At 41.7% G+C, this 23,595-nt stretch overlaps 1 protein-coding gene across 2 annotated transcripts in view; it reads right to left on the bottom strand.

Moving 5' to 3' along the window:
- Window positions 1-23,595, bottom strand: part of axin1 (axin 1) — a 136,946-nt gene that overhangs the window by 106,081 nt on the left and 7,270 nt on the right. For both annotated transcript variants that reach the window (XM_033040475.1, XM_033040476.1), the window contains exon 2: window positions 22,563-23,544. In XM_033040475.1, the coding sequence (XP_032896366.1) occupies window positions 22,563-23,440 (878 nt within the window). In that variant the 5' untranslated portion in view covers window positions 23,441-23,544. The remainder of the gene's footprint in view (window positions 1-22,562; window positions 23,545-23,595) is intronic.

Genomic DNA, 23,595 nt, shown 5'->3' on the forward strand with positions numbered 1-23,595 from the left:
CTACGCTAAAAAATTTCCATTCCGAAGGCCGACAAATTCCGAATTACGAAAAGTGTCTGGTCCCAAGGCTTTCGGATAAAAGGTTGTGCACCTGTAATGTGATTTGCTTTTGTCACTTGCTTGGAGCTCTGCTATCAGATTAATGAAATGCCTGTTTTATCATTAAAATGGCAGATTCTTATGCTGAAAGCCTTCCTCCGCATAACATAGAAAGACGTCTTGCTGTTATTCACTAGCCTCGTTAGAAATCAAACAAATCCCATGAATACCAGAAATACAGGATTTCAAATTCCAAACTTTAAATGTTTTAATCTGAAAAATTCTGTTAAGTTTTAAATTTAAGCACTTAGATGTTTCAAATGAACTTTCACCTTTGGACTGAAGGTAAAATTAAGAGTGAATACAATTGAAATGCTGTTCACCTGTTAAGTTTATTTTATCTTATTTGAATGTAAAATTCAAATGGTAAGCTTTCAAATATAAATTATGCATTGCCTTGATAGATCACAATGAAATGTCAAGAATTCCAAAACACAACTCTGTTACGAGAGACGCGATGCACTTTCTACAGCCAAATAGGGGTAGGTATATAGTGTAAATGGTAAGGCACTAAGCAATGATGATGAACAGCAAGACATTAGTTTAAAGTTACTAATTCCCTGCCAATGGCAATACAGGTATATAGGGTGAAGAAAGCATATGACATGCTTACTTTCAAAGGTCAGGGAATAGAATACAAAGGTTGGGATGTTATGCTGTACGTACATTTACTGTAACTTTACAAAACATCAATTAGATTGTAATTAACTTAGTGTGCAATTCTAGTCACTGCAATTATAGGAATAATGCAGTTGGCTAGAGGGGCTGCAGAGGAGATTCATGAAGATTTTTCCTATATTGGAAGACTTTTGTTACAAGGACACCAGGCTTCTTTTCCCTGTACTGAAGGAGGACCAGATGTGACTTGATAGAAGCACCAACAGCACTCCCAAACTCTCAACCTCGACCACTGAAGACGACTTGGGTTTCGTATTTTGGAAATATCAGCATCTACATAATGCCCTCAAGTCATGCACCATCCCTCCGTAGAAATAATACCTCTTTCACTGATACTACAGGGTTCTCGCTTAACTTTTTTTCCCTGTTGCCAGCCGGGCAACCTTGGCAGCTTTTTAGGTTGCCAATGACAGTTTAGGTGGTCATTTAAGATGGCTTGCATGACGCGTGCGATAATGTGCTCGGACGAAGCGTGTAGTTACCAGTCGGAATTATACTCAATTAAGCATTCACATATTATTTCTGCTTCAAATAAAGTCACAAACTAAACATTCACCAATCAAGACATGATATATACCACAATGACATGCAGCAAAATTATAAGACAGTATCTCAACTCTTTTTACACATTGCAATGAATGCAATTTCTATTAGTTCTTTCCACTTCCAAACAAAAATGTGGTTGGATTATTCAGCGTATGATCAACCTGTGTCAATAGATCCTGGACCATGGTAACATATATGCGTACGTATAGTTGTGAATGTTGCTCATTAAATAACTACAGTACTGATACTCCATATTAAGAGCATTGATTTGCCGTTAAAATGAATTCTGTAATAACGTGTCAACCATAGCAGTGACAATCGAACACTGCGGTTTTAATGTTTCACGTGTTCACAATTTAATTAATCCATCTTTATGGATTAAAACAAATAATAACATTGGGAATTAAAACACATTTGATTGCATTCCGTTATCAAACATAGTCAATATTCGTTCTGAAGACATTTCCAGGACAATAGGGTCAGGGAGGGGTGTGTGAGGGATGGCGGGGGGGGGGGGGGGGGGGTTTAAGAAGGCAGTCGGTGCAGAATGAATGGATTGAGGCAGGTGAATTAGTACGTGTTCGTTGGAGTAGCTAAAATTGTGAGGGGAGAGCATGGGGGATGTCAGTGGTGTTGAATGGGGGGGGTTCAGTACGGGATGGATGGGGGTAGACAAAAGTGCTGGAGAAACTCAGCGGGTGAGGCAGCATCTATGGAGCAAAGGAAATAGGCAACGTTTCGGGTCGAGACCCTTCTTCAGACTGTTTCCCCCATTCTTCTTGAATGGGAGGATCAGTACAGGATGGATGGGGGGGGGGGGGAGATCAGCGCAGGATGAATTGGGGGGGGGGGTCAGTACAGTGTGGATCAGAGGGTCTGTGCCGGATGAATGGGAAATCACTACAGGATGAATGGGGGAAGGTGCAGGGTAAATGGAGGCTGGGTCAGTACTGGATAAATGCGTGGATTAGTACAGGATGGATGGGGGAATCAGTACAGGATGGATGGAGGAGGTGCAGGATGGATGGGAAAGGGGTAAGTACAGGGTGAATTGAGAAACCAGTGTAGGATGGATGGGGGGGGTATGGCGGCAGGATAATTAATCCGAGGTGGATAGGGTGATCAGCGCAGGATGAATACATTGGGGGGGGGGGGAGGGAAGATGGGGAGGGGAGCACAGGGGATGTCAGTGAGAACTGAATAGAGGCGGGAATGGGGATCGGTGCGGGATGTAGAGGGGTCCCAGGATAAGGGGTCCCAGGATAAGGGGTGGAGGGGGAGTACAAGAGAGAGAGAGAGAGAGAGAGAGAGAGAGAAAAAAGGGGCGAGGTGGGGAGGAAGGAAGGTCAGCGCTCCTCGGACAACATCGCCCGCTGCCTTGGTCGTTGGGAATTCCTCGCCACCGCCTCCCTGCTCCAAGCCAAGATTGATGTGCAAAAAAAGTTGGAATCATAGACAAAGTGAACAGAGGGAATGTTTTTTCTACGGTTGAAGGGCCAACAATTAAGAGACATTTAAGGCGACTCACAAAAGTAACATTGAGAAAACACCAGACAGATGGTGAATTCATTCTTGCATCAAAAGGGAACTGGATCAGTAACTGAAAAAAGTCAGGGCTAGAGCAAAAGTCAGTGACTGGGCCTGGCCATATTACTCTTGGGATAGCCAAAATGGAATAAGAAAAGTTCTTCTCTCACCATTCGACAATATTAAACTCAAATATCCTCTCAAAATGTACGTAAATGAGGTCCGAGGTTTAAGCAATTTCATTACATTTAATAGTCTTGTAACAAACTACTCCAAAAATTGTCTGGCTTAACCGAAGATCCATGTTTTGATTGAATTGAAAGATACAGCGTGGAAACAGGTCTTTAACCCACCTCGTCCATATTGACCATCACACCAGTTCCGTGTGTCCCAATTTGCAGTGTTGTTATATTTCCCATATCTGCCCTCTAGTATATCTCCCAACCATAAAGACATCTTGAAAATAATGCTCATAGACTCCTGTAGGCCTATTTCTTTCCCATGATTCTCAGATACAGTGATCCAAAATATACATCAGCCTCATTGTGCCAGTTGATTGTCAAAACTTAAAAGTCTGCAAATCTGGAGGTAAGCATTCAATTTCATGGCTTTTGGACAGCAGAGGTATATGATCATTAAAGTGCAATAGAGCAGTGTCAATAGATTTTATACCAAACCTACCCTCTGGTAGCTTACTGTTAGTACCAAATGCATCTTAAGATATCCAAATGCATTTAATGTAAACAGATTTGTGTGCTATTCCATGGGAATGATGAAAGTTATTGCTCCGAGAGAATTGATTTATTTATAGCTGCTATTAAACTACTATAGCTACTGAAATTAAAACAGTTTACCAGCATTGAACTCATGACACCAAACAATGGTTACCTTGGAATTATCTGCAAGTAGCATTGCCATGTTGAAGTCACTGAATGTATGCAGTCAATAGTCAAGTCAATCCTTGCATGTCTCACCCCCTGAGTTTCTCCAGCATTTTTGTCTACCTTCGAGTTTTCCAGCATCTGCAGTTCTTTCTTAAGTGTGTTCACAAAAGGTGCGAGGCCATGCTGACAGCTTTGCACGGGATGCGGTACAGCCAGAGCTCGGCCGCGCTCTCGGGGTGGGCGCTCGGCTACACTCGGGGCGGGCCGGATGATTACGGGAAAAAAAATCCGCCTGCGGGCCAGATAATTTCGGGTTACAGGCCACATTTGGCCCGGGAGCCGTAGGTTGCCGTCCCCTGATTTAAAGCAAGCACAGGAAACCAAGCCTGGTGAACTGGATGCCACACCAAATTACACTGCAAAGTATCAGGCAATGACCACCTCTACTGATGATCAGTAACCACTCACCCTTGACACTGCAGATAGAAGGGAGAACAGCATGAAACCAAGGGGTAGAAAGGATAGCAGGCTGGAAAATCTGCAGTATGACTCGTCCTCTGATACTTTTAAAGGCTTTTTACATGCACAATTTACATGTTAGTTGTGTAATCTTGTGCCGACTTGTCAGAACAAAACAGTTCACTGGACTGATATCTCAATCCCCACACTAAATATTTATTTCCTCCTCCACCATCAAAACGTAGCTGCAGTAAGCACCGTCTACAAAATACACTGAAGTTGTTTACATAGACTACATTAACCTTGCCCAATTACTAAAGAAAGGAGCATCAGGCAATCATCCCAAGTCCAGGTTCCCCTCCAAGTCACATTCTATCTCAACTTAAAAAATACATTACAGCTCCATTCTCACCTGGTGCTAATTCTTGAACACATTCCACAATGTTAAAAATACAAACATTTTAGTTCAAAATATTGGAGGACTCAAGCAGGACTGTAGCAGAATATTCATTGATAATTGCACTCATTGTTAATTAAATCTCATTTAAAAAAATTGAAATCTGCTTCAAACAAGTTACATTTTTTAGTTTTTGCTCAGACAAAACAATTACTGTTCATGTTCCAAATCCAAGAAACTCTGAGATATCCACCAAATGTTTTATATAATTTACAATTTTAAAAGTATCCATATTCCCAGACGCACGTTAAAATACCAACAAACTTATTCTATACTATTTCTTCTCTCCAGAGATGCTGCCTGGCCAGCTGAGTTATTCCAGCATTGTGTCTACCTTATTCGATATCAAAATATTTTATAATTTAATATCAAATAGGGTGAAGCCGTAGTTTTTTTAACATTCAAATCACCAAATAAACTTAAATAATAAACTGCACATGGCCTAAATTTGTGACTGATCATTCGAGTCTCAACACCACTAATCTATTAACTAACATACATTAAGGTAAAGATTCTGTTATGTGAAAATGCAGTAGAAACATCATGCAAAGGCAAATACAATTAAGCATGATATCCAAAGTGTACCTTTACTCAGGGCCGTCTTAACGCATGGGCACACTTGGCAGTTGCCCGGGGCCCCACGAGCATAGGTATTGTGGAATGTTATTGTAGAACATGAAAACAGAGAAGAACATCCCAAGTGCAAGACGGCATACTTGATTCGGCATAAAGAAACTGGAAGTGTAGGGGCCCCAGTGCACTGCTTTGCCCGGGGGCCTATAATGCTGTTAAGACGGCCCTGCCTTTACTGTTGTGAAAATGACACAGTCCACCTCACCACTGAAATGCACGGAAAGAGTGAGATTTTTGTATTGCATGGGCAGCTCATGTACTTCACCATAATGGTATTCTTTTGAGTCTGAGCATTATTTGAGTGACATGCTCAATAGTGCCCACCATAATGTTTGGGTCAAAGACCCATCATTTATTTGCCTCTGTATTCCACAATTTAAGATTTGTAATAGAAAAAAAATCACGTGGTTAAAGTGCACGTTGTCAGATTTTAATAAAGGCCATTTTGATACATTTTGGTTTCACCATGTAGAAATTACAGCAGTGTTCATACATAGTCCCCCCATTTCAAGGCACCATAACTTTTGGGACACAGCAATGTCATGTAAATGAAAGTAATAATAATAATAATAAATTTTATTTATGGGCGCCTTTCAAGAGTCTCAAGGACACCTTACAAAAATTTAGCAGGTAGAGGAAAAACATGCAAGGGGAATGAAATAAATAGTAGAGACATGACTAGTACACAAAGTAAAGACAGAATACAATTCAAAACACAATATGAGACAATTAATGCACAGATGAAAAGGGAGGGGGACGTGGGGCTAAGGATAGGCAGAGGTGAAGAGATGGGTCTTGAGGCGGGACTGGAAGATGGTGAGGGACACGGAATTGCGGATCAGTTGGGGGAGGGAGTTCCAGAGCCTGGGAGCTATCCTGGAGAAGGCTGTCCCCAAAACTGCAGAGGTTGGACTTGTGGATGGAGAGGAGACCGGCTGATGTGGATCAGAGGGACCGTGAGGGTTGGTAGGGGGAGAGGAGGTCAGTGAGATATGGGGGGGCCAGATGGTGGAGGGCTTTGTAGGTGAGGATCAGGATTATGTAGGTGATCCGGTGGGAGATGGGAAGCCAGTGAAGTTGTTTGAGGACTGGAGTGATGTGATGCCAGGATTTGGTGTGGGTGATGAGTCGGGCGGCTGCGTTCTGGACCAGTTGGAGTCAGTTGATGTAGGTGGAGCTGATGCCAAGGAGAAGTGAGTTGCAATAGTCCAGTCGGGAGGAGATGAAGGCATGGATGAGTCTTTCAGCAGCGGGAGGTGTGAGAGAGGGTCTGAGTTTGGCGATGTTGCGGAGATGAATGGAGGTTTTAATGACATGGCGGATGTGAGGCTCAAGGGAGAGGGTGGAATCAAAGGTCACGCCAAGATTGCAGGCCTTGGGAGATGGGGAGACAGTGGTGCCGTCGATGGTGAGAGTGGGGTTATTGATTTTGCTGAGTGTGGCTTTGGAGCCTATGAGGAGGAATTCTGTCTTATCGCTGTTGAGTTTGAGGAAGTTATGTTGCATCCAGATTTTTATAGCTGACAAACAGGAGTTGATATGGGAGAGGGGGGGGGGGGGGTGGGGGGGGGGGGGGGGGGGTGTGGGGGGATTTGGTGCCGAGGTAGATCTGGGTGTCATCGGCGGAAAGGTAGGAATGGAGCCAGCTGAGTACAGAGCCTTCAATGCCGAGGTCTTTGAGTCTGGTGAGCAGGATGTTGTGGTTCACTGTAACGAAGGCTGCGCTCAGGTCGAGGAGGATGAGGATGTTGAGGGAACCAGTGTCAGCAGAGGTGAGGAGGTCGTTGAGGACTTTGAGGAGAGCAGTTTCTGTGCTATGGAGGGGGCGAAAGCCAGATTGGAGGGGTTCAAGTAGGTTATACGCAAGGAGGTGGGAATGAAGTTGCGACGCAACGATACGCTCCAGGGTTTTTGAAAGAAAGGGGAGGAGTTTAGTATTTTGTTGCATATCCTTTGCATGCAATGACTGCTTGAGTCTGCGATTCATGGACAGCACCTTCTCTGGTGAGGACAGCACCTTCTTTGGTGATGCTCTGCCAGGCCTGTTTTGCACCTATCTTTAGCTTATGCTTGTTTTGGAGGCTAGTCCCTTTCAGTTTTCTCTTCAGCATATAAAAGGTATGCTCAATTGAGTTCAGATCGGGTGATTGGCTTGGCGACTCAAGAATTTAACATTTTTTGGCTTTGATTAACTCCTTTGTTGCTTTAACAGTATGTTTGGGATCATTGTCTTGCTGTAGAATGAACCGCCGGCCAATGAGTTTTGAGGCATTTGTTTGAACTCGAGCAGATAGGATGTGTCTATACTTCACAATTCATTATGCTACTACCATCAGCAGTTGTATCATCAATAACAATAAGTGAGCCTGTACCTTCAGCAGCCACACATGCCCAGGCCATAACACCCCCACCACCGTGTTTCACTGATGAGGTAATATGCTTTGGATCTTGGGCAGTTCCTTCTCTCCTCCATACTTTGCACTTGCCATCACTCTGATATAAGTTAATCTTCATCTCATCTGTCCACAAGACCTTTTTTTCCAGAACTGTGGTTGCTCTTTTAAGTACTTCGAGGCAAACTGTAACCTTGCCATCCTAGTTTTGTGACTAACCAGTGGTTTGCATCTTGCAGTGTAGCCTCTGTATTTATGTTCATGAAGTATTCTGCGGATTCATACCCGACTCCTGAAGTGTGTTTCTGATCTGTCGGATAGGTGTTTGGGGATTTTTTCTTTATGAAAGAGAGAGAATTATTCTGTCATCAGCTGTCGAGGTCTTCCTTGGCCTGCCAGTCCCTTTGTGATTAGTAAGCTCACCAGTGCTCTCTTTCTTCTTAATGATGTTCCAAACAGTTCATTTTGGTAAGCCTAAGGTTTGGCTGATGTCTCTAACAGTTTTACTCTTGTTTCTCAGTCTCATAATGGCTTCTTTGACTTTCTTTGGCACAACTTTGGTCCTCATGTTGATAAACAGCAATAAAAGTTTCCAAAGGTAATGGAAAGACTGGAGGAAAGACTAGGCGCTGAGAGCTCTCTTATACCTGCATTAAGGAGAATTTTAAACACACCTGAGCAATTACAAACACCTGTGAAGCCACGTGTCCCAATCATTAAGGATGCCCTGAAATGGGGGGACTATGTATAAACACTGCTGTAATTTCAACATGATGAAACCAAAATGTATAATAACACCTTCAATAAAATCTGACAATGCACACTTTAACCACGTGATTTTTTCTATTACAAATCTCAAATTCTGGAGTACAGAAGCTAATAAATAAATGTGTCTTTGTCCCAAACATTATGGAGGGCACTGTATCGACTCGTCAATTTGCCACTAATACTCATTCTTCCCATTTTAACTGTTGGAGTTTGATCTGGGATTGTTTACTTTTATACCTCCTATTTTCGTCCGTCCGCAGCCTTTGTTCAACCATCTGCCTACCAACCCCCCCAGCCCCTCCTTCACCTGCATCAATCTATTACCTGTCAGGCTTTGTCTTGCCCCTCCTCTCTTCTAGCTTTCTTCCCCCATCACCACAATCTGAAAGGCCCCAGCCCAATATGTCACCTATCCACGTTCTCCAGAGATGCTGCCTGACCAGTTACTCCAGCAGATTGTGTCTTGTTTTTTTTTTAAACCATGTTCCATCCCAACTATTTATTTTTGCTCTGTCCAATTCCTATTGATCCAGGTTTTTTTACATGAAATTCACCAGAGTTTTACACTTCAATCTAGCCCTATGCTGTTAATTTAGCCATTTTTCAATGTATGATTGACAATATAGACAATATCTTCCTTAGATCCTAGATGTGCAGATACCATATTTGTATCAGCTCATCCTTCAGCAAACTCTCATTCAGAAAATATTTCAATTTACGGTTAGAATGGAGAAATGTTACATTAAACCAGGCTGTATATTTTAAACGTACATTAAAGAAATCTAGAAATACTAAATGTTCTACCTTTCTATTCCATGCTTAGAATTTGCTTTGTGGGGAAACAGTTTAATCATTAACAATTTTACAATACACACCAATAAAGCTACAATTGGATTTATTTGCAATAATCTGATAGATTCTCTGAATGTCAAGGCCAGGGTAACTGAAATCTTCAAGATTGCCTGTAGGTCCATAGATGAATGAATCAGTAAACCACAAATCTAAATATACAAATGATTCCTGAAGCCATACTTAAAATTGCTTGAAAAATCAAATGGTCCACAAGATCAATATACAATTAGTTATCATATACCAAAACAATTAGCCTTGTTACCCAAATGAAAACCCAAGGCTGGGTTAAGTATGATTTTAGAATAGACTTCACACTGAAAGATGTAAACATATGCCCGCTGTTCTAGGAGAGAGCAAATAAGCAATTAGCCTGACAGCACCAGCAGCAATCGCTACTGATTATTCAGGACAGTATTAGAGCACTCAAACATTAAGCAGAGCCAAAGATCTAAGAAAAAAGTTTGATGGAGTCTTTACCTAGCAAAGTAGATATAGGGCAAACAAGATTTAATTGTGATATACACAATAGATTCTTGTGGACCCCTACATCAAGTTAGAACTCATTGAATTGCAGGCATTACATTAGAAAGGATTAACCATTAGTTAACTCACGACACTACACAAATATGTATTCGGACCTCATAATTTACAGTCCATGTTAAATCATTCAGATAAAGGATCCCGGGACCGTTCATAATGTATACAAGTTTCTTGACATAAAGGTTTGGTTGAAAACTAATCCGTGACAAAGATGCAATGAGATTTAGGAGAAGTAAAGTGACATAATACAAATACAATAGATGTACTTGAATTGGAAATGTCATCTACGAGGGAAATAAGATTTAAAAAAAGACAATTTCAAGCATTCAGAAATATCTGGATTTTCTTATGGGACAATCTATTGGAATTTTTTTTAACCCTTTAAGGGATTTCATAAACAATGCAATGACAACGAAAATCATATTTGGACCATGCTACTTAAGTGACCAAAATTATTTTGTCTTTGAGTACACAAGGTACATTAGATCGTTTTTATATGAAGGAGATGGTAGAAGAAACAAAGGCCTTTGTTCCCACAGTTTATGCAAACAACAGGGAATTTAATTTCATTTTAATCTTAAGGGGCTTGACAGCATAGATCCTAGCAAGGATTTCATGTTTCAAGGAAACTATTTCACGTTTCATGTATTTTGTGTTTTTTTATGACTGTTGGCAGATCAATTTCTCTCCTGGGGTAAATAAAGTTCTATTGTATCGTAAGACATTTTTTCACCTAGCTGAGGAATATCAAACTGGGGTTCATAGAATAGGTTGGGTAAACTGGAGGGGGTGGGAGGTTTAGTCACTTCCACAAAGGAGGTACATTTACTTCTCCAATGAGCCACAAATATTAGAAACATAGAAATTAGGTGCGAGAGTAGACCACCAGGTCCGTCGAGCCCGCACCGCCATTCGCTCATGGCTGAACACTAAAAAGACACACTTACCCACAAACAGTAGACACAAGACACAGAACACAAGACACTACCCTCCCCTTTATACCGCTATCACCCCTCTCCACCCCAAGAACCTCGTGATCTCCTGGGGGAGGCAAAAAACCGGATAAAAACCCAGGTCCAATTCGGGGAAAAAATCCGGGAAATTCCTCTCCGACCCCAATCCAGGCGATCGACACTTGTCCAGGAGATCACTCAGGTCTTACTATACTAACCATACCTAGGTCCATATCCCTGCCCTCTCCCCGTAGCCCCTTATCCCCTTGGCAGCTAAAAAACCATCTATTTTAGTCTTAAATATATTTAAAGTTTCTGCTTCCACTGCTCCCTGGGGCAGTGAATTCCATAAATTAACCACCCTCTGGGTGAAGAAGTTCTTCCTCATCTCAGTTTTAAAAGAGCCCCCCCTTATTCTGCAACTATGTCCTCTAGTTCTAGTTTCCCCGATCATTGGGAACATCCTCGGTGCATCCACCCGATCAAGGCCCCTCACGATCTTATATGTTTCAATGAGATCGCCTCTCATTCTTCTAAACTCCAAAGAGTAGAGTTCCAGCCTACTTAACCTTTCCTCATATGTCAATCCCCTCATTGCAGGAATTAATCTTGTAAACCTTCGCTGCACTGCCTCCAGGGCTAGTACATCCTTTCTTAAGTATGGACCTTAACCAGATTATTCTCGTAAGTTATTAAATATGTAATGAAGACTTGCATCTAGTAATTTCAACATACCATAGACAAGATTACAGGTCATTCCCGCTTCTCAGCAGGATTCCATTCCCAAGAATGGTCTGCAACCCAAATAGCCTGCCAGTCAGAAATGTGGCTGTAACCAGAGTTCAAACAAGGCAGAAGATGGTTGCAGCTCCGCAACAGCCAGAAAATTCATCTTGTAAATCTCCCACTTGTCAGTATGTATGTAATTGGCAGAGGTACTTGGTAGAGCTGCTGCCTTATAGTGCCAGAGATCCAGGTTGACCTTGCGGGTTTCCTCCGGGTTCTTATACCATTTAGCAGGAATGAATGAAATAGTTTGGAATTAATAACAAAACCAAAATGTTAGAAAAGTATTAAGAAATTACAATGATGAAAAAGATAGTAGAAAATAAAAGATGCAGTCTATTATCCAATATAATTCTAAGCAGACATTTCTAAAAGATGGTCAAAAATGTTGCACTGATGCTTACTGAGCATAAATTAACTACGCCATCCAAATAAGCGAACGTTCTGGACCAAAATATCACATATCTGGGACTAGGTGCTAAAAAACTTTAGTTTTGAAATAATTGAACCGATAGAATTCAGTAATCTTTAGAACTTATTTGAACTCTTTCAGATATTAGAAACCAGGGTCAAAGAAAGAGTGGATGTAAAGTACTGGTATTGAACATTGCACAAGAACTCATCAATGGACTTTAAAATAGGCGCTATTGTTTCACATAAAACAACCTTGAAGACGACATGTGTCATCCACAGTTTAAGTGAATTGATCACACCATTTTTAGATTCCCTTAATACTACGAACACAGACTAGGAAATTGAAAAGGTATTTGGAAATAATACCATGGCACATTCCTTGAAAAATCCCCCAAATTAGATCTCAAAAGTTTTTCATTGCCTGAAAAGCAATCGGGACAAAAGGGCTTAGAAGACGAGTCTTCTGCTTTTATAGTGCTTCACATATTACTAGTTACTTTTGGATGTAATGTAGATAAACAGTAGAGTATGCCCCAAAGGCACAAGGGATAAATGTCACCCTGGACAAAGAGAAATTCCTACAAGAGTTGATTCTCCAAAAACATTAAACCCTGCAGGGAAAAAAATGGTTAAATATATTACCCAATAGACCAAATTGCATGCTCACACTAGGAACTGGGTTCCACTAGTTTACTTCAGAGTCGTGAAGTCAGAGCACCATCACCTCAACCAGATTAATATTGACTGACTTCATCCACTTCACCACCAACTTCCATCCGGCACTCCAATACACCTGGACCATTTCCGACACTTCCCTACCATTCCTTGACCTCACCATCTCCATCGCAGGGGACAGACTTCTGACCGACATACACTACAAACCAACTGACTCACATGGCTATCTGGACTACACGTCTTCCCACCCTGCCCCCTGTAAAGACTCCATCCCCTACTTCCAATTCCTCCGCTACGCCGCATCTGCTCCCAGGATGAGACGTTCCACACCAGGGCATCGGAAATGTCCTCGTTCTTCAGGGAACGGGGATTCCCCTCCGCCACCATAGACGAGGCTCGCACCAGGGTCTCATCCATACCCCGCAACACTGCTCTCTCTCCCCCATCCCCGCACTCGCAACAAGAGCAGAGTCCCCCTAGTCCTCACCTTTCACCCCACCAGCCGGCAAATACAACAAATAATCCTCCGCCATTTCCGCCACCTCCAACGTGACCCCACCACTCGCCACATCTTCCCATCTCCCCCTATGTCTGCCTTTCGCAAAGACCGCTCCCTCCGCAACTCCCTTGTCAATTCTTCCCTTCCCTCCCGTACCACCTACCTGAACTCCCGGTGGCTCAGCACTTCAACTCCCCCTCCCATTCCCAATCCGACCTCTCTGTCCTGGGTCTCCTCCATTGCCAGAGTGAGCAACACCGGAAATTGGAGGAACAGCCCCTCATATTCCGCCTGGGTTGCTTGCGTCCGGATGGCATGAACGTTGAATTCTCCCAGTTTTGCTAGCCCCTGCTGTCTCCTCCCCTTCCTTAACCCTCGAGCTGTCTCCTCCCATCCCCCCGCCCTCGGGCTCCTCCTCCTCCTCCCTTTTTCCTTCCTTCTCCCCCCCACCCCCCATCAGTCTGAAGAAGGGTTTTGGCCCGAAACGTCGCCTATTTCCTTCGCTCCATAGATGCTGCTGCACCCGCTGAGTTTCTCCAGCATTTTTGTGTACCTTCAGATTAATATACAATTCTCTATAAGATTAGAATGGAAAGGTGAACATTTCATGTATTTTGAATTAGCCCTCAATTAAGTTTTCAGAAAGTAAAATCTTGTATTGCATAATGTTCACTAACTTTGATACTGACAAATATTGAATAACTTAATATTGAAAGAAGTTTCAATACTAAATTAGTTGAGATCATGAGCTACTGTGAAACATTCTCTATTTTTGAGGAGATTACAAATGTCTTATCAAGAACTTAAAAATGAGATTTCCCTTTAAAGTAAATTCTCATTTGTCAGAGTTCATGTCAAAACAGATTCTGAATCCATCACAACGTTCTTGCTAGTACAGACAATAGTTGAGAAAAATGTGTTCAGAGAAAAAACACTACCTGGGAAAGTTTTCGAAATTGTGCATGGACTTCTTGGCTGTGACATGCATGCTTTTACATTTTGGCAAATGATAGCTGCAAGCAACAGGTTCGCAAAAACAATGTTAAAGGGTAAAACTATGGTTGCAATTGTACCGATTCAATGGCCAGACAACAAATTCAACAGAAGGGGTTTTTAGCGAGAAACAGCTTAAACATTTTTCAACAATAACCGAAACGTTGCCTATTTCCTTCGCTCCATAGATGCTGCCTCACCCACTGAGTTTCTCCAGCATTTTTATCTACCTTCGATTTACCAGCATCTGCAGTTCCTTCTTAAACATTTTGTCTACTCCACTACGAAATCTCTTCAAGGTCTGCCTACTTTGAAGAAGTTCTCCTCCTCTCTCCGAAGACAGTTTAACAACCTCCTCTCACTGCACCCCCCCCCCCCCCCCCTCTGTAATTCACCCTTCCCTCCAACTCTACGACGATAAAAATAAAAAAGATGCTTACCTTATTGATTAGATAGTTCATGCAGTAACATATTTCTCAATAAAAAGGAACATATAAAATCTGATAAATAAACGTTCAAATGTATTATTTTGTAATCCAGACTATCTTTTCTGGTGATAATTGCTTGCAAGCTAATAATTCCAAAATTCACTCCCATACAAGTTCACACGTGGAGAATATCCTTGGTACCATTTACACCTCTTGGACATTCTACACGCACTTTAGTCTTTATGTCAAAACCAAGTAAATGGAAACTGGAAATATGAAAAATTAGAAAATGCCAGCACTCAGTCAGGCAGCCTCCAGTTAATATTTCAGATTGATTTCCTTCTATCAGAACTAGAGATAAATGTGTAGGAAGGAACTGCAGATGCTGGTTTAAACCTAAGAAAGATACAAAAAGCTGGAGTTACTCAGCAGGACAGGCAGCATCTCTGGAGAGAAAGGTGACGTTTCGGGTCGAGACCCTGCTAGAGATAAAACCTGATAGTCAAAGAACATTGAGTTAAAATACAAAACCAATTCTCGTTGCATATTCTGGACCAGAATCATCCCACAGGTTCAAGATGAGGACCTGCTGAAATCTCTCAAATACTTGTGGATGCTAATGCACTGGTCTTGCCACGGATTATCCTGCTGTACTCATTCTAGCTTATTACCATGCAGCAAGCCCACACAAAGTGAAGGTGATCAGGTTTTCTATTTTAGGTATCCAGCATGTAAACAGGCTCTTCAGCCCATTGTCTACGCAGACCACCGATCACAGTAGTTCTATGTTATCCCACTTTCTCATCCATTTCATGCACAGTAAGAGCAAATGGTAACCCAATGTAGCTAATAAACCTACAAACATGCACGCCTTTGGGGCGTGGGAGGAATCCGTAACAGTCAGAAAACTCATGGGGTCACAGGGAGAATGTGAAAGCCCTGCACAGACAATATCCGAGGTCAGGATCCAACCCAGGTTTCCAGCACTGAGGCAGCAGCTCTACGCTACTTGCCTGTTTCTGTGTTTGAGGAACAAATAGAATTAATAAAGTATATTGTAATGGTGTGAAATGTTCAGGAAGACTCTAAATGTCCCTTCTTGCAATCTATATATTCAATTTCCTTTAATCCAGCTGGTAGACATAGCCAACTTAGGTGTATTATGAATCTTCGCATGGAAAGATTGTATCTTTTGTATGAACCTTAACTGCGGCATGCATCTGACAACTGAATTTGAAGTACCATCGATTTACCATCTCTATTACCTTGTGTACATCACTACTGAGGACTATAGGAAACTGGAACAGCAAAGGAGGTCAGAGGTTGATCAGTCATAATCATCGCGAAGTACAGGGCAGCATTATAAACCAAAGTGACCTAGCCCAGCTCCTATTTTATTATACTTGTACAAGTATTTCCTTCACCAACACCACTATTTCCGTTTGAAAAGCCCAAGGTTTGTCCAATTTGTTCCCAGTTTGAAGGGTTCCTACTTGAAATGTCGTCTGCCCATTTCCTTGCATAGATGCTGCCTGCTCCACAGAGTTCCTGCCTGCACTGCTTATCTATATATACTAGACCAAGAGAGGGCCCGCTGGGCCCCGTCACCCAACGTCATATTCCACCACGCCCCGAGCGGCCTGGAGACGGGGGAGTGAGAGACTGAGGCTGCGGCCTAGTCTTTGCCCCGGGTCCCTCCCCTCTCCCTCCGCCGCCCATCTTATACCGCCGCCCACTGCGCGGCCTCTCCCTGCCCCCGGATCAGCTCAAGGGACCGGGGGGGGGGGGGGGGGGGGGTAGAAAGGACCCGTGAAGGCGTTTGTAAAATAAAAGGAAACTTACCCTTGTAGCCGTTGGATCCCCATTGTGAGGCCAGGCTGATAAACATGAAGGAAAAATATGGCAATCTGAAAATGGGAAAAGGTCCCAACTGTGCAGGCGCAACTGAGGACCCGTTGGGTACCCTTTGTGACGCCAGTCAAGTGAAGACGGCAAGTGGAGGCGCTGTTTTAATTTTTTACGTTTTAAACGTCAATAACTTATAGAATATAACATCAATCTGAACGAAAATTGCTACTGCACATCCGAGGACAATGGTGAGTATGGTGGGCATAAAATTGTCGCAGTATCGTGTACCGTTTTTGCGCAGTTTCAGAAACAAATATAGGTATATACAAATATAGGTATGTATGTAAGTAGGTACAAACAAGATGAGAGTTTTAGTAATTATACCAGACCAAGTGGGACCCGTCGGGCCCCGTTCCCCCAATGCAATATTCCACCACTCACCCATAGCCCCCAACTGCTCAGGCACAGCTGACGGGTTCCCGCTGTGATGCCAGAGATCCCAGTTGCAATGCGAGTCAGGGCAACCCTCCCCAACTGCGCCTCGCCATCCCTCTTCCTACCCCTATCCTCCTCCATTCTCCCTCATCCAACACACCCACCCCCTCCTCTTCACCCCCCCCCCCTTCATTACGCTCTCGTCCTCTCCTCCCCACTCCCTTCCCGACCCTCAGTCACTACCTTCCTCCATAACCCAGCTCCTCTCCCTCTATCTCCCTGCTCCCTCTCCCTCTATCTCCCTGCTCCCTATCCCACCCCGCCACTCTCCGTCCTGACCTCCCAACTGCCCTCCTCCTCCCCCACAACTTTCCCTTCCTTACCACCCTCCTCTCCCTCTATCCCCCTGCTCCCCCACTCCTCACCCTCTATCCCCCTGCTCCCCCACTCCTCACCACCCCCCAACTTACACCCCCACGATGAAATTTGCGACGTTTTTTTAAATGAAAGCTCCCGTATCCCACCCCCCCCCAATGAAAATCGCGATAAAAAAACCTCCCCGACGCACACTAGCCCCTACCACCCCACGCACACACACACACAAGCCCACACACTAGCCCACGCCCGCACCCACACTAGCCCATGCCCACACACACGCCCACACACTAGACAACGCACATGCCCTCACACACACACACTATCCCATGCACACTAGCCCGCGCGCGTCCTCACGAGTCCACGCCTGCCCGCACGAGCCCACACCCACACTGACGGGCTGGAGTTGGAATGAATATAATGCTGTTCTCTAATACCACTCACTAGGTACAAAGATGAGCGAGGTGGGTGGCAGCTGAGATCCCAGTGCGATGTCATTGTCGGGTGGCGGAATGTTCAGGGCAGCGTATGTAAATGAGATCCCATTGTGATTGTACTACTGTGAGATGGCATTGTGACATCATAGCTGCAACTACCAGAACATTCTCACAGCCCAGTCACAGTTATTCTTCTCAAAGTGGGCTTTTTTAAACATTTAAATGTCAATAACGTGAAATATATCAATCTGTATGTAACTATACAAATGACCACGGGACAAAGGTGAGAAGGCAGAGCAAATTTTTTCACGCTATTGAGTACTGTTTTGGTGTAGTTCCTTGAGCTCACTCACACGCATGCATGCAGACAAACAAGATGCAGTGCGGAGCCACTTGCCCGGCCCGTCAGCCAAGCCTGCACAGTTGGGGGAGGGTTGCCGGGCCCAGTATCTGCGCATACGCAGTTGACGGGATTTGAAATAACTGAACGTCTCAAGGATCTCTGGCATCACAACGGGGTCCCAACGGGTTGTCTAGTGTATTATAATTCTAACTTGTTTTGCATTTTTCTTTATAACTACAAATGTGCAGTGCTCAAAACTGACCACTGTAGTCTGGCCACCGACTACATATTCTACAGCTTTACATATAGTTTTAACATTCTATATATTTAATAAATAACAATATTTTGTTCGAGTAATAGTCAGTTGCTCAAGCCAAAAATTAGGAATTGAGCCCAGTGCAGTTATTTTAGATACATTACAGATCATGAAACTATCCAACTAAATTAATCCATTTCAAAACCTTCCAGATTTATCAGTTGCTTGCTGCAAACATCTGTAAAATCCTTTAACACAATATAATCTGATTCTAATCTTTATGAAACAAAAGTCTAACATGTTAAGCACTTCCTAATTTCTAGAGTGTAGAATTTTCCTGAACTTATTTTGACCTACATGATAAAGTTCTATTTCTACTAAAAGCTCCACAATGTAGCAAAACAGTCTTCCACTATAATCCAGTCCACCAATGTCATTGGTGAAAATTGGACAAAGGACAAAATATAGAAACACAAATGGAAGATACAAGATGCAAGACACAATGAACATTTGTATACAACTGCTGAAAATGAACAGAATCCAATTTAGGTCAATTCCATCCCCCAGACTAAATTCTATGCCACCAATTCAAAAACTGGTTCCACTAATCACAGGCATTTTTTTTAAATGTTGTGCACATGCACGTTTCTCTTCTGCCACCAACGGTCTAAAATCTGTCCTGCAACTTTAATACATTAGTATCTAATCTTTTTCATTACATTGTATAACTACTTCTGTGAAATGACAGTGAATTTCAGCTAGTGAAGCACTCATGGCTGGTGTTCCCCAGCCACTAGATCAATTCACATTACTGAATAGGGTGGGCCCTGTTCAAATATCAATGGAGTGTCTTTTTTTTTCAACTTTGATACATTGTGGAATATCACACGGATATGAAAAGCGTGTTCATAACATGTGAGATTGTTTCGTAATTAAGCTTGCGCCTAATCTTTAGAGACCTACCTCTACATTATGGGCAGATTACATTCCCAGAAAACGGTCCTTTTTGTGATTTTCTGCCGCTCAAAGTCATGACATCTGTGTGTGCATCAGGAAATTAGTTGAAATAAATTGTATTCACCTTTTTCCACATTAACTTCAAGCCTGCAGTAACTTCAAGCCTGCTTACAGAGCAATTTTTATTGTGTACCACAGTTACAATGATTTGAGAATTTTGCAAGGGTGAATTGCCATCACCAAAATACTGCAACACAGAGGTTGCTTATATATTATAAATGCAGGCTTGAGGAACCAAATAATTATTTTTAAAAACATTGCATGAGCAAATAATCTTAACTATTACAAAAAAAACAATTTTCTACATGCATGTTTTGTTGTGTTTTAAAAAGAAAAACTGCACTTTGTCCTAAGGTATACGATTGATATGGACCTTCTCCGTCAAGTTCTTATTTGATGAAAGGAGTTCATAAATAAATGCTTCCATCATTCAAACCACAAGTATCAGTTGGGAACTAACAAGGATCTATCTGGACACCATTTGCAAAAAAAATTAAATTGACAATTTTAAAATAAAAATACTCCAGGCAGTATACATTTGCGAGGATTGGTGTTGTTTACTGCCCCAGCTGGGTAGTTTGTCACAGGCAGTCCATTGCCTACTGCTAGGCCAATGCTACATTAGCTGTTATGGCATATACTCAATGGCTTAAACAAAATGTGCATTGAGCCTATTCTCAAATTATTTTTTGCTTGATTTAATGGCTTGTTTTGAAAAGGCATTTAAGGAGCATGTGGTTGCATAATGTTACCGCCACATGAACAGTGCTTGTTGGTCGAAAGTATGTATACAACTAATGAATTAAATCCGATTTTTCTTTGCTTTATTTGAACCATGTTCTTGAAGTTGGCTTGTGTCAACACACAATCACTTCAGCCCTTTAGTAAAATAGGGTTAATCTGAATGAATTATTTAATCCAATAGTCTCAAAACAATTAAAGTTTCAACAGTTGGAACACCTCTAACATATTCCTCAAAATAATATGTTCACACATATTGTGCACAAAGTTCTTTATTTTGCCCATTTTGCCAATTGCTCATGACTAGGAAAAGATAACATTTTATACAGGCACCTAACTAGCAGCAGGAATCAAGACGAAAGAGTATTGACTTTTAAACCTGTTCCCTTTGACAGCTTCTTCTTGCGTATGGCGTGCACAGCCTAAAGTTGTAGGACAACTTGTTCTATTTGATCTTATTTGATTGTGCACGCCAGGTTGATTGCATTCGTCGAAACAGGTGAAGGTTGCAATCTTCCACCCCCCCCCCCACCCTTGACGGCAAGGATGGTGTACACATTTATATTAGTGTTGGGAAATGTTGAGTAAATGATCCAACTCAAATTACTTTACATGTAAAAATAAATTTGAAACAAAATGAAAGTGATCAACCAGAATGTGTGGACAGTAATAATTATTCTGGTCACAGACTCACAAGAGAAAAAAAACGAAAATATCATGACTGTCTTATTTTCCAAATTAAAGTTTCCAATTGCAGAAGTGACAACGGAAAGAGAATTGCTACGATGCAGCAAGGCCAGGGCAATATGTTGATTACAAAGCCATCAGTTTGATTGATTAATGATGGAAATTAGAGATTAATTTAAAAAAATCTCCTTCACATTGGCAAACCACACCTAGTTGGGTGAAGCACTTTCATTCAGTCAGAGGGGAAGCCTTTGGGACTCAATATTAAAGTCAACAATTTTGTTTGTTTCAGTATTGCCCTCATTAATCTGCCAACTATGAACCAATGCATTGACCAATGCAAACTTGGTACTTTCAGCAGTTTCCTGAAATATTTATACTTTTGCATTCCCTTTTATTCAGATTGGCTTCCTATCAAAACGTTTGCGTGATGCAAGAGAATACAGATTTTGTCCATTTATTCAATCAATTTCACATCCAGCAGAAAGCCAGGTGTATGTCAACCCATGACCTCAAGAGTCTCCCCAACACCTTCTGTCTTCAATGACAGGATAACTTCTTGAAAAATCCACAGTAAACTTTCACAATGTTTGCTCCCAATTCATCCTTAGTAACAAATATGACATTGTAAAGAGGACTGGATAATTCTTAAAAAATAGAATAAAGGACATCTTAAATCCAAAATTTCCAACTTTAAAAAAAGCACATTCTATTTGAAATGCACATCTGCAATTACATACCACAAACATAAAATTGGCTCAAGGTCTTAGAATTTACAAGTAATTGTGCCTATTTCCTTCGCTCCATAGATGCTGCCTCACCCGCTGAGTTTCTCCAGCATTTTTGTCTACCTTTGATTTTCCAACATCTGCAGTTCCTTCTTAAACATTTTGTCTACTCCACTGCGAAATCTCCTCAAGGTATGCCTACTTTGAAGAAATTCTCCTCCTCTCTCCAAAGACAGTTTAACAACCTCCTCTCACTGCCCCCCCCCCCCCCCATGTAATTCCCCCTTTCCTCCAACACTACAATCATAAAAATAAAAAAGATGCTTACCTTATTGATTAGATAGTTCATTCAGTAACATATCTCTCAATAAAAAGGAACATTTAAAATCTGATAAATAAACTAGTTCAAATGTATTATTTTGTAATCCATGCTATCTTTTCTGGTGATTATTGCTTGCAAGGCTAATAATTCCAAAAATGTTAAAGCATGTCTCTTACTGCAAGGCTGCTCTGGACTGCAACCAATCTAACCAAATTCAGAGAAATATTATTTTCCTGTCCATATTACATTATTATAAACAGACTAGACTGAGCAAAGTTTTCATTGAGTTGCAAGAACAAAATGCAAAGCAATAGTTTAATTACACCAATGGTTTGGAGATGTTAAATCTAAACTCGATAACTTAAATTGATGAATTTAATCCCATACTGTGACTGCATAAGAGTCACCACAAACTGATTTTATACACCAAATATCTTTGATTGATTAACACATTTTTCAACAGCAAAGTATACATTAATTTCAAGTCCAGTAAGTTAAATGATGAGTAAACAAGAAAACAACTATTATCATTGCTGTAATGGAGGAAACAAAGTTCATAAAGGAGCATTCCAGCAAGTAAAATATAGCTAAAGTTTTAAAGAGACAAAAAGATGAAAACTTCCACTGAAACAATAACAAATTATAACTAAGATCTTACTGAATAACAGAACGCTTAAAAACATTAAAGGCCTACTTCTGCTCAATGTTGCATTATCACAAATTACACCGACAATAGTGAATTTTGCTTCATTCAATATTTCACAATTGATTTAATACTACATCATTTACCTGTATTCCCGAGCCTCATCGAATCGCCTGGTTGGACCAGCACGTTGTGGTGCTGTTTCCATGAGCAATTTCTGTGTAAGCCTATTTACAGTAGCCAAATCTCTCCCTTTTTGTTCATCTGTGTCTTGGTCACATTTCCATTCCTCGTCCTCATTCAAAGTAGGTAAATATCCTAATAATGCTTTTCCTGTCCCAGATCCCGAGCTCTGATCGCTATATAACTTTGGACTTTCGCCACCTGTCCTTGTATATTCCAAATAAATATCAGACTTCAGGAATACAGGGTAGGTGTTCTCCTCCATCATTGTCTGAATTTCAGTTTGTGCCTGGTCAAACATAGCAGGGTCTATCTGTTGCTTCATAACACAATCCTTTATGAAACATTTTGTGGCTGGCTTGATCTGCCTGGACACAATACCATTGTTGTCCAAAATGTATTTCTTGTATATGGCTTTTGCCAATTTAAGCCTCTTTTCTTCATTAGAATCATTAGGTTCCAGTTTCCTGAATCCACTGCATGCGAACCAAAAATCCAGCAGGTCCACACATTCTTCTTGTTTTAAGAAAGTCCTGAATAAATTTATTCCATCCTGATCATCCAGCAAAGAGTGTAATGACTCAGCCCATTTCAGGTATGGGGGTGTTGGTGAAGCACTCCCCTCTGGTTCATAACCCAAATCCAAATCTGGTCTCCGTGGGGTTGCTGTGGAAGCCTCACTTTTAAGCCCATCATTTTTTATGGGGTAGAAACAGTGGTTTAATTGCCTACTGTCTGTGGATGCCAGTTCGCCCTCTTCACCTGGGACAGGTGGCCTTGGTGCATCTTCTGTGAAGCTTCCCCCTAGGTCTGCCAAATATGCCTTTCCTCTTGCACTCATTTTTGTAGCAACCACATACACAGCACCAAATCCAGTGCAATCACAATTCTTCGCAAGGTCAAATATTCAAGCAGAAAACAATTATCGGTAGTATTGTATTCTTCCTGTAATCAAAGACAAAAAGTTAAATTCTGCAATTTTAAAACAGCAAATAT

This window comes from Amblyraja radiata, chromosome 22, assembly GCF_010909765.2.
Source record: "Amblyraja radiata isolate CabotCenter1 chromosome 22, sAmbRad1.1.pri, whole genome shotgun sequence".
Lineage (NCBI taxonomy): Eukaryota > Metazoa > Chordata > Chondrichthyes > Rajiformes > Rajidae > Amblyraja > Amblyraja radiata.